At 42.0% G+C, this 16,685-nt stretch overlaps 1 protein-coding gene across 1 annotated transcript; it reads left to right on the top strand.

The window, feature by feature from the left end:
• The first annotated feature begins 2,140 nt into the window (after window positions 1-2,140).
• Window positions 2,141-5,550, top strand: SMUG1 (single-strand-selective monofunctional uracil-DNA glycosylase 1). The gene is made up of 2 exons (XM_075262911.1): window positions 2,141-2,423; window positions 4,402-5,550. The coding sequence occupies exons 1-2, from the start codon at window positions 2,160-2,162 to the stop codon at window positions 4,927-4,929; spliced, it is 792 nt and encodes a 263-aa protein (XP_075119012.1). The 5' UTR covers window positions 2,141-2,159; the 3' UTR covers window positions 4,930-5,550.
• Window positions 5,551-16,685: the final 11,135 nt, after the last annotated feature.

Genomic DNA, 16,685 nt, shown 5'->3' with positions numbered 1-16,685 from the left:
ACCATGTCAGAATAGCTTTAAGGCTGCATTCACACTGAGTAACGCTGGCGTTTTTTGTGCTTATTTTTGCACATAGCGCCGCGTTAACGCCGGGTAATGCCGCGTATACGCCGCGTATACGCCGGGCAATGCCACCGCAAAATAGCGCGGCGTTAACGCGGCGCTATGTGCAAAAATAAGCACAAAAAAACGCCAGCGTTACTCAGTGTGAATGCAGCCTAAGAAAGACTATTCATCTCCTACCTTTATCAGTCGCCTCCGATCCGCTGTTCAGTAGAAACACCGTTTTTTACCGGTATGCAAATGAGTTCTCTGGCAGCATTGGGGGCGGGCCCCAGCGCTTAAACAGGAGTGGGAGCGTCCCCAATGCTGCCAGAGAACTCTCTCCAGCGACGCCTCCATCTTCAGCTGCAACCGCCTCTTCTTTCGTTGTCTTCCATCTCGGTCCAAACTCTGACGCCTGCGCACTTGGCTCTGACAGTGAGACACAAGCAGAGCTGAGTGCGCATGCCGGCCGGCGGCCATTTTTGGGAGGCCGCTCGCTCCTGTAGTTCTACGGAGAACTACAGGAGCATACTGCGCATGCGCACAAGAGCGGCCTCCCAAAGATGCCAGCCGGCCGGCATGCGCACTTAGCTCTGCTTGTGTCTCACTGTCAGAGCCGACTGCGCAGGCGTTGGAGTTTGGACCGAGACGGAAGACGATGAAAAAAGAGGCGGTTGGAGCTGAAGATGGAGGCGACGATTTTTGTTATTCTATAACACTTTTACAAAAATCAAAAACTTTTTAAAAAATGCAAAAAAAACCAAAAACATTTCTAGCCACATTCTGACACCCATAAGTTTCTGGGTGTTTCTGTTTAAGGTGTCTTTTTTGGCGTCACAATATATAGTTTTTATTTATATTATTTTAGGGAATTTTGATGTTTTGGGCACTTCCTATTTAATTTAATTTTTTTTTTTGAAGAGGTAAAATGATGATTTGGCAGTTTTGATTTTTTTTCTATATTGTGTATTTTTATCTATATTTCTATAAGTGTAACTGTTGTTTTATTTTTTTTACTATTTTATAGGAAGGGGTTTACTGATCATCTTTGTCATATACTTTATTAACTTATTCTACTTTCTTTTAGCATAAAATAAGTTCTAAATATGGCATCCCGTATTCACCTGCAGAATATACACATTACATTCTTAACTTGTTTTTAAAGGGAACCTGGCAGGGTGATTTGGGACACTAATGCAGTTTATATAACAATTTGCCTTGTTATAAAGGCATTTATGCCCACATTAAAAAAAAAACCTCAAACCTTTGTTCTAACCTAGAAATGAGTCCATGATTCTGCCATGATGCATAGCTGGTCGGTGGGGGTCTGACTGCTGAGACCACCACTGCTCCTGAGAAGACCTGTTGTGAATTCAGCCCAACTGCAGCCGGGCTGTGACAAACTTGTGTTTATATACAGCAGCCTACATGGGGTTCCACGTGAACACATTGCGTTGCAGCTGCCATGACGGGATGCCGGTGCAGTGTACTGGCATCCCGTCACGGCTTTCTGCTCCGGATTAGACCCAAATGAATGGGTCTAGTATGGAGGCTGCTGTCGCGAGGCGGACGTCGTGTCTGATCAGCCGCGGAATCCGCCTGAAGAAAGGGCAGTTCGCTTCTTTTTTCCACAAGCAGGACCCAACCGCTAGCGGAAAAAAGAAAGCTAGCAGTCTACATAGACCTCTGTTGTGAGGGGGCAGATTTTGATGTGGATTCGGCATCAAAATCCACCCTCTCTTGCCCCGTGTGAACTAGCCCTAAAGCCTCTGAACAAGCAGAGCTGCAAAGAGGGAGAAAGCAGCAATCTGAACCAATGAAATGACAGGAGGCGTGTCTTAGACTACCTCGACCTCTCTGTTCGCACTGTAGCTAAGCTGTAGTCATATATCACTGTACTGCCCTAATGGAGCCAAACTAAAATGAAGCCCAGGAGCAAGATCTGAGGAGAAGAAATATCAGCCTGGCATCCCCTATAGATAATAACCTGCATAACAATTTTGATCTCCTGAGTTAAGAGTCACTTTATGCTTTAAAAAACTGCTACAATATCTACAATTCTGAAATTTCTGTTACATGTGTGTCCTATAGGCAGCGACACTGGAGAAGAAAGAATGTTTGCCACCCAGCCGCAGGCTAATGTATCTGCAGACCAATACGCCAAGGAGAATCCTGCCGATGGCTTCCTACAAGTAGAGTTAGAGTTGAACTTGAAGCTGGGAACTCTGTTGTTTCAGGATCCGGTAAAGTATATGTACAACCCTTTGTTGTATGCCTGGGAACCTCATGAGAAGTATGTCCGGACATACTGCCAATCGAGAAAGGAAGTGTTGTTCTTAGGAATGAACCCCGGACCATTCGGCATGGCTCAGACAGGGGTAAGATCCTCACTGAACAAGGTTAATTTGTGCCAAGGGGACGGATTGATTTTTTTTTTTTGTTACATTTAATTGCGTCGGTGCCATATTAACCTGCATAAAATTGCTCAATTAAAGGCGTCTTCAGCATTTTGCACCATTAACTCATCCTTGATACAGACACTTGTTAAGCATTTCTTCATCTATTTCTTTCCTGTCATAAATCTGTCAAGGTTTACTTCATTATGACTATACCTGCCATCTACCAGTTCTGCCAACGTTGTCCTACTCACTCGTATCCACAGCTCTATAAATACCAGGCCTGACACGCAGACTGATGCTCAAAAAAAGAGCAAGAAATCTGTTAATAGCAGATGGAGAGACTGACTGGGAGTGGGAGGAATGACACTATATGAAAAGGTCAGACAGTCTTGCTGGCTGTGATAATTGGTTACACCTCTCTGCCCCATTCCTTTATTAAGCGGTGTGATAATTTTGAGATCATGCCAAACTGCGTCATGCCTCAGCTTAGGGAAAGAATTATGTGGCTACGGGTATAGAGAAATTGCTAGCCAAATTGTAACAAGTGGTTTTACAATTTTTGTTTTTACTATTGCCCTAATTTTTCATATTATATAAGGGTATATATGTCTATTTTCTCACATTAAACCTGAGAAAAAAAAAGTTAGTTTTAATTATGTTTTATAATGGCCTATGTTGTGCAGCGCTGCATTCAAGAGCTGTAAGACTTTAATACCTTAGACAAAAACATGCATATTTATTAGAGATGAGCGAGTAGTATTCAATCGAATACTTCCCCTGCATAGTTATTAGTGTAATCGGTCGAATACCACACAGTAAACGCAGTAAAAATTCGATTCCCCCTCCCCCCCACCTTCCCTGGTGCTTTTTTTTACAACAATAACTATGCAGGAGAGGTATTGGATCGTATACTACTCGCTCATCTCTAATATTTATCAATGTTTTGCACCACTTTTCTGCATTGAACAAAATGGCATTCCGGCTATATTAACGAAACCTGACACTTATGAACACTCATGAGAAAAGTAGAAAAAGGAGGCTTGCGCACCAGGTTACATGTATCGCTACATCATAATGAAGAAAGTCTCAGGGAAGGGGTACTGTTTCTCCTTGTGGATAGGAGAGTTGGGCTAAGGAGTCATATAAGCCAGGCAATATTCCCTAGGAGTAAGGATTTGCAAATTAGCTCTCATACAGGGCTAAGAGCTGCCTCTGTAGTGCCACCTACTGGATAGCTACCCTATACATCAATGTCTGACCCTCTAAAAGGCCTTCCAATGTGATATAGACCAGGGGTAGGGAACCTTTGGCTCTCCAGCTGCTGTGAAACTACAACTCCCATCATGCTCCATTCACTTCCATGGGAGTTCCAAAGACAGCAGAGCAAGTATGCATGCTGGGAGTTGTAGTTTTGCAACAGCTGGAGAGCCGTACGATCCCTACCCCTGATATAGACTATACACCAAACCAGAATCTCCTCCAAAAGAAAACAGGGTTAAGTTGGAGTTGAAAACCTGACACTGGGGGCAACATGGTGGCTCAGTGGTTAGCACTGTATCCTTGCAGCTCCAGAGTCCTGGGTTTGAATCCTGCCAAGGACAACATCTGACAGGAGTTTGTATGTTCTCCCCATGTTTGCATGGATTTCCTCCCATACGCCAAAGACATACTGATAGGGAAAAATGTACATTGTGAGCTCTATGTGGGGCTCACAATCTACATAAAAAAAAGAAAACCTGACACTTGGATCTACTTGGACAAAGTAGAAGTCCCGCTGATTTCTATTCTGAATATTGCTGTAGGTCTCGTTCACCTAGTGGAGGCCAAAAAAGTGTCCTTTTAGCTTTTCCTGGAATAGTTGTTTTGTTTTTACTGTATAGAAAAGTTCAGAAGACTATATAGACCAGTGTATGGACTGAGGCAGACAGCTGCATTTACATTATTTGTATTTTCTCAGGTTCCATTTGGGGAAGTTAAACATGTACGTGACTGGCTTCAGATTGATGGGAGAGTCTATAAACCAGAAGTGGAGCACCCAAAAAGACCAATACGTGGCTTTGATTGTCCCAACAGCGAGGTGAGTGGCGCTCGGTTTTGGAGTTTTTTCAAGTCCGTCTGTGGCCAACCCGAAACTTTCTTCAGACACTGCTTTGTGCACAACCACTGCCCTCTCATATTTATGAATCAGTCTGGCAAGAATCTGACTCCGACAGACCTTCCTAAAGCGCAGAGAGACTTGCTGCTTGATATTTGTGACGAAGCCTTATGTCAAGTTGTCAAGACACTTGGGGTGAAAACGGTGATTGGGGTCGGAAAGTTTTCCGAGCAACGAGCAAGAAAAGCCTTGGCTGGAGAAGGAATGGAGGTGACTGTAAAAAGTATCATGCATCCATCCCCTAGGAACCCGCAAGCCAACAAAGGATGGGACAGTGTGGTGAGGGCACAGCTCCAGGAGCTAGGAGTTATGCCTTTACTGACCAGCTAACAGGACCAGACACAAGTATTCGCAGAACAATTCCTGTCACACTACATTTTAATTCACCATGTCTATTCTAGTTGTTGATGCGTGAACATGTATGTGAGGTCAGATCATGTATGTTTTGTACTGTAATGTGTTTGATGTATATGTCAAATGTAAATTAGTATGAATCTTTTTAAAACTGTTCCTTATTGATATAGAAGCAACTACCGAGCTTGGTGTGAAAGTCTGCACGGCACAGGATTGCCGAGTGAGTCTGAAACGTAACAAAGAACAGATGGAGGGTTCATTGTGTTACCTCTTCTCCTGTCACCTTCACACGCCATGTAAAGCTAAAGCTCCCAATGACCTAGAAGCACACGTGTGCCTCTACGAAGGCGATTGGAATACTCTTTTAGTTCCTGTAAAATTTAGCTAATTTATATCTCAATTTATAGCATTATCCTTTACCTCCATACTCTATGCTGTGGACTTGTGAGATATGGGGTTGTTGAAGTATGAAGTACTTTTGACTAATACTTTAGCTAAAATAAGGAACTAAAAGTTTGAAATTGCGCTCCTACAAAAAAAAATATTTTCAGGCCCATTAGAAAGCTATATGATGTAAGTGGTACTTAAGGTAATAAGTGATGGCTGCATTTGGCAGGTATTCGCTTTCTACTGGACCTTAGGTGTGTCATGTGACCAATAATAAGACCGTGTCTTATGTGTCAGTTCCTCTATTCATTCCTATGGGAGCCTTTATGTAACTACTCTACCTCACCGTGTGCAACTATATGTCTCAATGTCCAGTGTGGAGGGAGAATAACATTTAAGTTAGGGCGGGTTCACACCTGCGCCTGTGTGCGCTTTAAGCAATCCTCCTGGGTTTCCCATCTTCTGCCCCGAGAAACTGGACAGGGGACAGAAATCCGACAGTCAATTTTCAAACCCATTCAAGAGAATGAGTTTGAAAAGTGAGCGTTTTGTACCTGTCTACGGCGAAACCGTTAAACTTGAATGGGTTTGAAAACTGACTGCCGGGTTTCTGTCCCCTGTCCAGTTTCTCGCGACAGAAGACAGTAACCCAGCTGGATTGTTTAAAGCGTGCACAGGCACAGATGTGAACCCGCCCTTTTTTCAGGAGTGGAACTCTATACAATCGTGGGGTTTGATTGAAATTTGGTATGTAGTATTATTAATTATTTTAAGTTTCTACCAGAAATGTGGTATTTTTTTTTAGAATTTGTGACTAAACATTGACTGTTTTTGGATGTAAAAATTGAAATCCCATTTAATTTTATTTTTTTGCTATTGTGTCAAGATGTGTTTGGTGAATATTGTTGTAATATACTTAATTAACCTATCTAACTTCTTTTCAATAGAAAACAGAAGGCTATAAAAATTCTCCCTAGCAACCTTCTAACTGAGCTGTAAGGGTGCATGCAGACTACGTAACGCCGGGCGTGTATGAGAGCCGTACACGCCGGCATTACGGCAGACTGCCGAACACTTCCCATTCACTTCAATGGGAGCGCTCGTAACAGCGGCGTTTACGAGCGCTCCCATTGAAGTGAATGGGAAGTGTTCGGCAGTCTGCCGTAATGCCGGCGTGTACGGCTCTCATACACGCCCGGCGTTACGTAGTGTGCATGCACCCTAAGTAAGGAAAATCCATACACATTTGTATTGCCAGTATGTAGAGCTGTAGCTTTTACCAAAGGGGGAGATAGTTACTTTAAAGGGATTCTACCACTAAACTAAGATTTTCTCTAATTATCATGTCGGAATAGCCTTAAGAAAGGCTATTCGTCTCTTACCTTTAGACGTGGTCTCCGTGTTGCCGTTCCTTAGAAATACCGGTTTTAACCGGTATGCAAATGAGTTCTCCGCAGCAATGAGGGCAGGTCCCAGCGTCCCCACTTTGGCAAATGCTACAAGTCTACATATTGCATTGAGTACAGGTATATGGGACAGACTTTCCCTGGCAATGCTTAGTTAGATCATTGCCAGGGAAATCACGGCCGCAAAATAACGCGACGTATACAATCCAGGCTCCCATTGAAATCAATGGGAGCTTTTACGGCGCGCAAAGTCTCACACGCCGTATACGTGCCACATCGCGCGGCTCGTTACTCCGTGTGAATGGACCCTAAAGTTAGTTAGGAAAGTAAGTTTGCAGAACAATGATTTGACTGAAAGTTACAACATACTGTATCTCTCAACTCCCTCACAACATATGCTAGGCTCGGCCAAGTATTTATGTATTGTCAATGGGGAAAGAGTAAAAAGCTGTTGCTAGACACTTCTTACCCAACCAACCAACTCCTTCTCCATCCTGACATTGTGTAGTAAGTGGAGAGACACATTCCTTGGTTAGATACCTGCCAAAAGCTCTGGGTTTGACAAACATTTGTCTAATGTTTAAGGCCTGTGTGGGAATCTAGTGTAAAAGTACCAAAAAACACTAGATTGTGAGCAAGTAAAATATGATGTAATAGTTAGGGTCCATTCACATCATGCTTTTTACATCCATTGAACAGTTCTGTTTAAGGCTGCGTTCACACGGAGTAACGCGCCGCTCATTCTGACACGTAAACACGTGTAATAGTGAGCGCTGTAAAACAGAATCCCATTGACTTCAATGGGTGCCGTCTTACGCGCGCTACACATTGAAATCAATGGTTTAAAAAACCTCCCATTGATTTCAATGTGTAGCACGCATAAGACGGCACCCATTGAAGTCAATGGGGTTCTGTTTTACAGCGCTCACTCTGACACATGTTTACGTGTCAGAATGAGCGATGCGTTACTTCGTGTGAACGCAGCCTAAGGGTGCATGAACATGGAGCAAAATGGTGCTGTTTATGGTGCCCAATTTTCTGCGTGTAAAAAAAAGCATCCCATTGTTATCAATGGGTGCCGCAGTAAATTTTGCTGTGCGATAAATTCTGCGCATAGAAAAAAACAGAGCGACAGCCATTGAAATCACTATTTACACGGGGAAAATTCGGTGCCGTAAACAGCGCCATTTTGCTCCATGTGCATGGACCTTAACGTATGAAAAAAATGGAGGATCATTGATGTAAAAAAAACAAAAAACAAACCCTTTCTTCCCATTTTTTTTAACGGATACGAAAGTATGTTATACTCCGTTTTTGTGGCATTCCAAAGCACAGACACTAAGCCCTTTTTTTTTTTATGTATTTTTTTTGCAGCTGTTAAACATATCCACCATATGGATGTAAAAAACCTAATTGAAATGGATACTTGCATTCCTTAAAAAAAATTCCCGGAATTTGTAAATGGTTCCTTCCTTATTACCCCATATCCTCTTAGTTTGCTTTTCCTGAGAATTTCCGGGATGTCTTCTCCTTTTCCTGAAATTTTTCTTGCATCCATTCTGCTGCTTCACTAACCACCGCTGTGTGGTGGGAGAGACTTACTCATTGGTAGCAGGTGATTTCAGCTCTGCTCCTGCCATATGCTGTGCTGTTGGCATCTTCTGTTTTAGAACCTGGTGCGCTCAGGGAAGAGCCTGGGTAGCAATAAGACGAGGCGGATGGCTTGTTACAAGTCCTAATGTATGTCTAGAAGGTGCAGTGAGGCAAGGGGCACGAGCAGACTGTTTTATTGCACTAATAAAGTAGCCCATCTAGCCTCATTGCTTATGTAAACCATTCTCTCCTAATTAAAGGGAAAAAGATGGCTGTTTTGTCACATCTGATTCTGCCTGCCAACAGGACCCAGTTTGTGGTAGTGTCAGCAAGTGCTGTGGCTATAATGGGGTGTGATTCTTCTATGGAGTGTGGACCTATATGAAATATAACATTCTGTGACATCATCTTTATGTATTAAAATTGAAATGTCGCCACAAATGTCAGAGTGGTCTGGTGATTTCTTCCTTATAATATATGTGTATTACTGAGGTGTTTTCAGAGGATGTGGCATCACCGCTGATAGTGTGACGCCCTGTTCACATCTGCTTTCGTATTCTGTCTGGGGGGAGTCCACAAAAGTACATAGGCTCCATAGACTATTATGGGGTCCGTGTGCTTGCCGCGCACGAATGATTAGTGTGGGCAGTATGTGGCAAGCACACGGAGCCCATTATAGTCTCTGGGGTCTGTGTGCTTTCACTGCACAGTGCTTGCAATTGTGTTTGTATCCCGGACTCTCCCCGGACGGAATACAAAAGCAGATGTGAATGAACCCTTAGACTCCTAGCGCAGCACAATCTCATGTACCGTCTGGGCTGTGCTAGGAATAGAATGCCAGAAGGACTATGAAAATACTTGTACTGACACAGCAGTAACAATGTGCATTTACATCTTATTCAAGTCTGTGGAAAGCTGGGTGACGATCATTAGTGGTTATTACAAAATTTGCCCACTATTTAAGAGAATAGGATGATTCTTAAATGACTTCACACAATAACAAAAAAAAGTGAGAAACAACAGGCTCTAGATAAGGTGAATATGTTCAAATTGGCGCCTCTGTAGGTAATGTAGATTAAGGATACAGCCAATTTTACTATTACCTTTTTTCATTCTCTCCTTCCAAGACCTGTAATTTTTTATTTTACTGATAACATAGTCATAGGAGGGCCTGTTTGTTTGCAAGATGAGTTATTGTTTTTTTTAATGGCACAATTGTACGGTGTAATTAATTAGATTCTAGTTTTTATTGATACCATTATGGGTACATAGGAATTTCTAATCATTTTTTATTACTTTTTTTTTTTTCAGAAGGAGGGGTCAAAGTGACCAAAATCAGGATATCTGGCATCATGAATTTTTTTTTCTTAAGGTGTCACTTTGTGTGATAAATAAAATGATATTTCGACCATTTGGCCATTTTAGATAAATATTTTCAATATTTTATTATGTTAAATAGTATTTATTTGTTTTATATATTTTAAAAACTTAATGAAACTTTCTTTTGCTTTTTTTTTTGACTCCCCTTTATTAGGTTAGTTAAGCGTGTGAGCACTATGGCTGATCAGGAAGCATAGGGCGCCCTGACCAAACTTATCTCCAGACCGGTCGTCTATATAACACAGCTGGTTGGTTATGGCTTTGAGCTCCTGAGCCTGCAGACTTTTGCACACTGCCGCCATACATGTACAACTAACCTTCTTGTGTTGTACCAGAATAGGCGATAAAATACAGCCCATGTTCATTCCCTAGATCCTAGGTGCCAACCTCACCGGGCATAAGGTTCAATGATGTGGAGACAATGGCGTGGAAACGCAGAAAAAGAGAGTAAATGACCTTGTTGCTCAGGTTAGTGAGGTTTCTTAATGGACTACGTCTTCAGGGAACATTTTTAAGTCAAGAAAGTGCAATGCAAAAAATACAAAAGACAGTTTAAAACAATAGAAAAACTCCAATTGGTAACAAGAGATGGGAAATTCAAAGGCATATTTTTTAGCAGGGGGAAATGTTTATTTTATATGAATTTAATACTATATAGCTATGATGATTGTCCAAGATAATACATAACCTATTGACGGTAAAGCTCATTGATCTGTGTTGGTTAACATGTTCCTGTACAGAGAGCACTTCATGGAGCACAAGGGTAACTATAGTTTGGTTTGTTTGTACTCCTATATTAACATAGTGACCAAGAAGAGTTGGACCGTCACATCCCCCCACACAAAGGAGAGATATCATAGCCATATTCTAATTTCCTGTGTTTCTCACTACTCCTATGACTCGCAGGGACCAGGTGGGCTTCTTTATACTAGACAAGGCTAAAAGTTTTGCCTGTGGTCTATGCACATGGGTTGCTAATAGCCTTGTGTGAGCAGTAATGCTGCTGCCCGGCGCTGCACTGCTATTTCTGCCACTCTTGAGTGCTGTCAGCAGAAGTGATGGATGGCCTTTGGTGCAGTGTGCTGGTCAGAGGCAATCTGCAGGCCCTGCTAACTTAATTCACTGCTTCATAATCTACCATGGGTCCACACGGAATTGACTTAACCCCTTAGACACTGCCAATCCTTTTAGAGTTTGTTTACAATGTGATTTGAGGAAGCATTGTTCTTACTACTAAGATTATGTCGCCCTCAGTCTAGTAACAGAAAAATCATATCCTGTAGGCTAATGGGAGTCGGCAAATTAGATGACCAGAAATGGCTTCAAACAGATCAAATAGGAAGTGAAGGAGAAAAAAACAGAATAGGTCGTCCATGTGGTCGCTGGAATATCGTATTGTAAAATTCCTTTAATCTGCCACCTATTGGACCAGACTGGTGACCTAGAGGAATAATAAAAAAAATTCCCTTGTACAATATAAGTCCGTTTGGAGTTATTTAAAATGAGCCAACAATGACACAAGTGTGTTCCTATCACTTGCCAATTCCAAGGTTCACTTGTACAGGATCTTGGGATCCAGAGATTTTTCCTATTAAATAATTGCTGGGCTGTCATGGGGAGGCCATATAGAATTTAGGTTTACTTGCATGCAATTATTTCCTATGTATAAAACCCTTCCCAGTAGGTGAGGACGATATGGACACACAAGCGATGACATCCTTAAACAAAAGTTGCAGCTCAAATCTATTACAAATTGTAAAATGCTCGGAGGCACATGACCGATCTGGGAACTGGTTCCTGACAATGCAATCATTTATCGATTTCTGGGTTTCATTTGATCACATTCGCACAGATCTGTGACAGAGCAGCTGGAGGGAAGCCGGAGCTCACAACTAGCCATTTACTAGGATGATTTTGTGTTACAGGTCAAGACTCATAAAAAGCACAGGGGAACATTTACGAAAAAATGGTGGAAAGGTGATGACGAAAAGTGGTTTAACCCACAGAATGCGATATGAAGTCTGTATGTGCTATAGTGGAACATAATCTGTTTCTTGTAGCTTCTTCATATGATATCTGCTCGCTTTATATAATACCGCATATAGTTATGCATATTCATTACCTTTGTGTAATCAGGACAGTGCGGTACAATGTTATTCGGACTTTTATATTTTAAGCGAATAGTGTTTTTTTTCCTGAAAATGCTTTTAGTAGATGTAAACAGTCTTCCATTACACACTTTCCATAGCCGCTACTTTAATGCAACAATTTAATAGCATTCTTGTGTCAATTTCAATTTACCGTCATTACTGGAAATCTAGAATGGTAATAGCAGTAAGTATCTAAAGCACAAGAAATAGACCAGGGAGAAAATCCAGTCAAATTCACCAAGTTCCAAGCCATAAAAGATAATGCGTAAATTAAAAAAAGAAAAGAAAGGGCGTTCTTATGTGCGGCATTTGTGAAGTCAATTTTGCTGCGGGCCATGTTGGCGATATTTGCAGCAAATTGATAAAAATGTTGATAAACTTATTTTTATTTTTTGCCACCCATCTACAGGACTGAGATTTCGTAAAGTGCCGCTTTTCCACTTCACAAAGCAATGCGTATGCGGCTGATAGCTCTAAATCCTCGTGCGAATGGTTAATGAACGCTATTTTGGAGTAAAATGGCCCCGAAAAAAAAAGGCACAAATGCTTGATAGATGTAGCCCGTTGTATTTTAGATTAGAAAACTATTATAGAAACACCAGGGATGGATCGCACTTTAAAAACAGTGGTGTGAGAAAGCTTCGCTTAGTACCACATTATGTCGATGCAAATTCTGAAGAATCCTCCATTGTTTCTTTGTGCGCCATCCGGCTGGTGCGGTATTTTATAAGTAAAATATTGCACCAGACAAGTGCTCTGGGTGAACCCGGCCTGTGAAGTTAGCTGCCCTGCACATTGTGACGCTTTCTGGGGAGCAGATATATTTATATGGCCTCTTCTATCACCCCGGTACTACCCTCCCTTGGAATCCCATTGTACCAGTCCGCAGTGGGCTCATTTAGAGCCCTGGTCTTGCTTCTGTAACATGACCAGTACTAAATTACTCCAGTCCACCAAAGCTTTTACTAGAGACCCCGGCCACTTGTAAGAGTCTCATGTGCAAACGCATTAGCGATATATGGGCTATTCTATAGAACTGTTAGGTAGTGATGTTGCGTTCATAACAGTAACGTACACCTGCGGGTGTGTCTGCATAGCCCACTGTTTTTTCATTTGCACAGGTTTTTTGCTACCAGGTGTGCTGTCCCTTTTAAGATTTTTGGAGATGGCATTGCCGTCGGAAGGTTAAGCATCTAATACCAAAATATTCTGGTGGTATTAAACAATTCGGTGCAGGGGACTCAAATATTGCAAATGTTTCACAGCTACAACTTGGCATGATGGAAGGTTTGTAGACAAGACCAACCTGTCTGAATAATGCTGAGTGGGGGGGGGGGGGAGCTTCCACCTCCCTTGCTTGTGCCATTAAATGTCTGTTTGTAAATGCACAACTTGGCATAGAAATGCATGTTTGGAGAGATGAGATAGTGGAGTTTAATATGCAGCCGCTCTCTGTGTAAACAAAGCCACCAAATAAATGTAATTCAGGCTGCATTCTAAGCACTTGATCTGAAAATAAGAGAGAATTCTGGGATGTGCCAGTAACGCAGAGCGAAGCGGCTGGCAGCTGGTTGCAGGAGCCTTGCTTAGCATGCATCTCACCTCCTCTCTGACTCGTTTGGAAGCAATGTCTCTACAGAAGGAGTGTGCACTGAATATCATAGGTACGGGGTGAAATTCAGGTCACAAGCAGCTATTCCACTTCTTTGCCAGAGGAGACTGTAATGCTCTGTTCTTTGATATTTAGCAAAAATTCAACACACTATAGCGGTTAACTGGTTAGCGTCCAAATGAGATCCGCTGCCCAGAATCCTAGGAAAATCTCGATGCGATAATGTCCAGCATTTTTAATAATTCAACAATCTTATCATGTTCCCTCATGTTTTAAACAGGGGATTTATTAGACTTCTGTGACTTGCATTAAATATATATGTATATGCTCCTAGCGCTAGGTAATATAAAACCAATATAGCCATACTCCCCTGATTTCTATATTATTGATACATTTGTGTCACGGTACTGACATGCTACTATACATACATATTCTCCGCCATCACCGTGTCTCTATTAAAACGGCTTTTTATTAACAGGACTTTAAAATCTGATTCATTTGTCCGCTGAATCTTGTCCCAGGCATATAAGAAGAAAATCAGTGTAATTAATGGAGCGTCCCTCGACAGATGTCTCTTTAGCAGGTGAAACAATTAAATCTATGCCGGTCTCTAGCAGTGACGGGTTTAGCGGAAGGGTCCGTGCTGCGGAGAAGACCCTCCAGGCCCGTGGTAGTGAAGGGTTAATTTGGCGCTGGAATAAAATGCGATCACAGATGAAGCGCAGAGCTGGCAATAGCTTGGCCGGTCTGCAATCTGCACCGCAGCTCGTTACATGTTTACAATTAACAGCCAAGCTGTCTCCGCTAATGAGTATGCAAACTCCAGAGCAACAGCGATTAACTATGTCCTTCCCACAAGTCTCATGGCGTTTAAAGCAAGATGCTGCGGATGTATTTAATGGCCACAGGGCTGAGCCATATGCACTATTCATATTGACTTGGTTAAATCAAACATAAATAATATTATAGCAGATCTGGCTGGCTGGTGCCCAGTGAGGTCATTATTAACACTGCATACCTCTCTGGAGAAGGAATGCTATATTACTTCTGACCCTCTTCTAGATTTAATGACTGTCTGGATCTGTTTTGATAGATGGTGTATACTGTATAGGAAAAATACTTACCACAATTCCTATCCTCGTTGTTATAATAACCTTCCAATCTCAACAGGGTTGTATCTAGTACGGTTTTCCTCTTTTTATAACACTGGTTTGAAGCAAAGTCTAAGCTCGTATTATTCCTTAGATAGTGTAATAGATATAGAATAGAAAATATATGCTGCATTGATATAGGCTGAGGTGAATCTGCTAAGTCGCTGTCCAGTGAAGGGACATGGGCAGATGGTGGTGGTACAGCAGTTTAATATAGCAGAGCTGACTTTGTGATGACATGAGATGAAATAGAAAGGGAACCATGTAATGTAGCAGAGCTGCGGTGTTGTAGAGTCAGATGAGCAGAGTATCCAATTGAAGGGAATTTGAATTTTGCCTCAAATCCAGCTGCAAAAAAAACTTTATGTGAATATAGTCTTAAGACTACACATAAGGAAAGGTTGACTAATCCTGTCTAATTTTTGAACAGTGTAAACTTGGAGTAGATGGTTTTATGACAGTGCTGATGCTGGATGGTTGGTAAGTCTTGTGCATGTTTAGACTGCCAAGTCAAAGTTTATACTGCTTATTAGTTGTCTTACTCTGCGATAGAAATGTGATGCAATTTCGGCACACATTGCTGCATCTTCAACCTCACCGCCTTCCAGCAAGTCCCTTTTATGCTAAGTCCCACCTACTTGTCGGGCAAGGTGGAAGAAGTGTCTGGAATGCATAATAAATGTGGTGTAGACCATGGAGGCAATTTTGTTGGCATGATATATTGTCACATTTAGGTTGGTAAATCTGCCCCATGGTCTATGCTCCCAACAACCATTTCTAAAATCACAGTGTTAAAGGGAAATAACCAGTTCAGGGCAGCTGCATGCTCCTTAGGGCAGGTTCACACCTGCGCTCGTGCGCACTTTAGGTAATCCAGCTGAGTTTCCGTCTTCTGCCCTGAGAAACTGGACAGGGGACGGAAACCTGGAAGTCAGTTTTCAAACCCATTCAAGTGAATGGGTTTGAAAAGTGAGCACCCGTGAGCGTTTTGTACCTGTCCGCGGTGAAACCGTTTTTTAACCAGACACAAAGTCGAACATGCAGGACTTTGTGTCAGGTTAATAAAAATGGTTTTGCCGTGGACAGGTACAAAACGCTCACGGGCGCTCACTTTTCAAACCCAATCACTTGAATGGGTTTGAAAACTGACTGTCGGGTTTCCGTCCCCTGTCCAGTTTCTTGGGGCAGAAGACGGAAACCCAGCTGGATTGGCTAAAACGCACACGGGCGCAGGTGTGAACTCGCCCTTAGGCTAAACTGCACACTGTTATCTCTGGAATTACATAAGGAGATAACAAAGGCACTAATCAGACTCTGATCTATCCCTTATCAGGGCTCTGCAGCTAACTGCACTTTGCAGAGCTGACAGTAGGATACCGTAGTCATCACTCACAGTGAAGAAAAGAGAATAGACATGGCCAGGAACAGGGACTGATATCACCAAACTGGCCACTACTAATAGATAACAGAGGTGGTCTGAGGCCTAAGCAACAAGCTGTAGCCACTGAGGATACATTCAGCAGTATCTGACAAATGGAGCAAGACAGATAAAGCAGTATATTGGGTAAAACACTTCAGTGAGCTTAAGCTACAACTTTACATATGATCATGGAGATAGGAACACCCCTTTAAGGACAGGAGATAGGTAGCCTACTTGTGCAGTTCTGCATGTACAAGCTCAGTAATCGCTTGCTTACCAATTACATAATGAAATGATATGCAAATTTGTTCTGTTGCTTTAATTCAGATTTTGGAGAATTGTTTCATTATGAAGATACAAAACGAGTAACTTTCGATTAAATCTTCAGTTCTGGATTAGATTTTCCGAGTTACTCACACAGCCTTCAATGGACGTAGCTATCTAGGACCAAACATTGCAAGAAATTTATATGTGAAATATACTGCAGATAGGCTTATTGGTCGTGTGCTCTTAGCTCCTCGTAAAAGTAGGCTTAAATAATACAAAATCACGTTCCTTCGCTTTTTTTTTTGCTATGCGGGACTATTCAATTACAGAGGCATTAAATCTCGGACCTGCACTCATTTAGAGAAC

The sequence above is a fragment of the Leptodactylus fuscus genome, chromosome 2 (genome assembly GCF_031893055.1).
Source record: "Leptodactylus fuscus isolate aLepFus1 chromosome 2, aLepFus1.hap2, whole genome shotgun sequence".
NCBI classification, from domain to species: domain Eukaryota; kingdom Metazoa; phylum Chordata; class Amphibia; order Anura; family Leptodactylidae; genus Leptodactylus; species Leptodactylus fuscus.
Note: the sequence above shows the minus strand (reverse complement) of the source record. Positions and strands in the feature narration are given on the sequence as shown.

What these genes read in the sequence shown, in the direction of transcription:
- SMUG1 (XM_075262911.1), top strand. Translation starts at nt 2,160, where the DNA reads ATGTTTGCCACCCAGCCGCAGGCTAATGTATCTGCAGACCAATACGCC. An exon ending in TCGGCATGGCTCAGACAGGG is followed by an intron (nt 2,424 to 4,401) that starts GTAAGATCCTCA and finishes GTATTTTCTCAG; the next exon opens with GTTCCATTTGGGGAAGTTAA.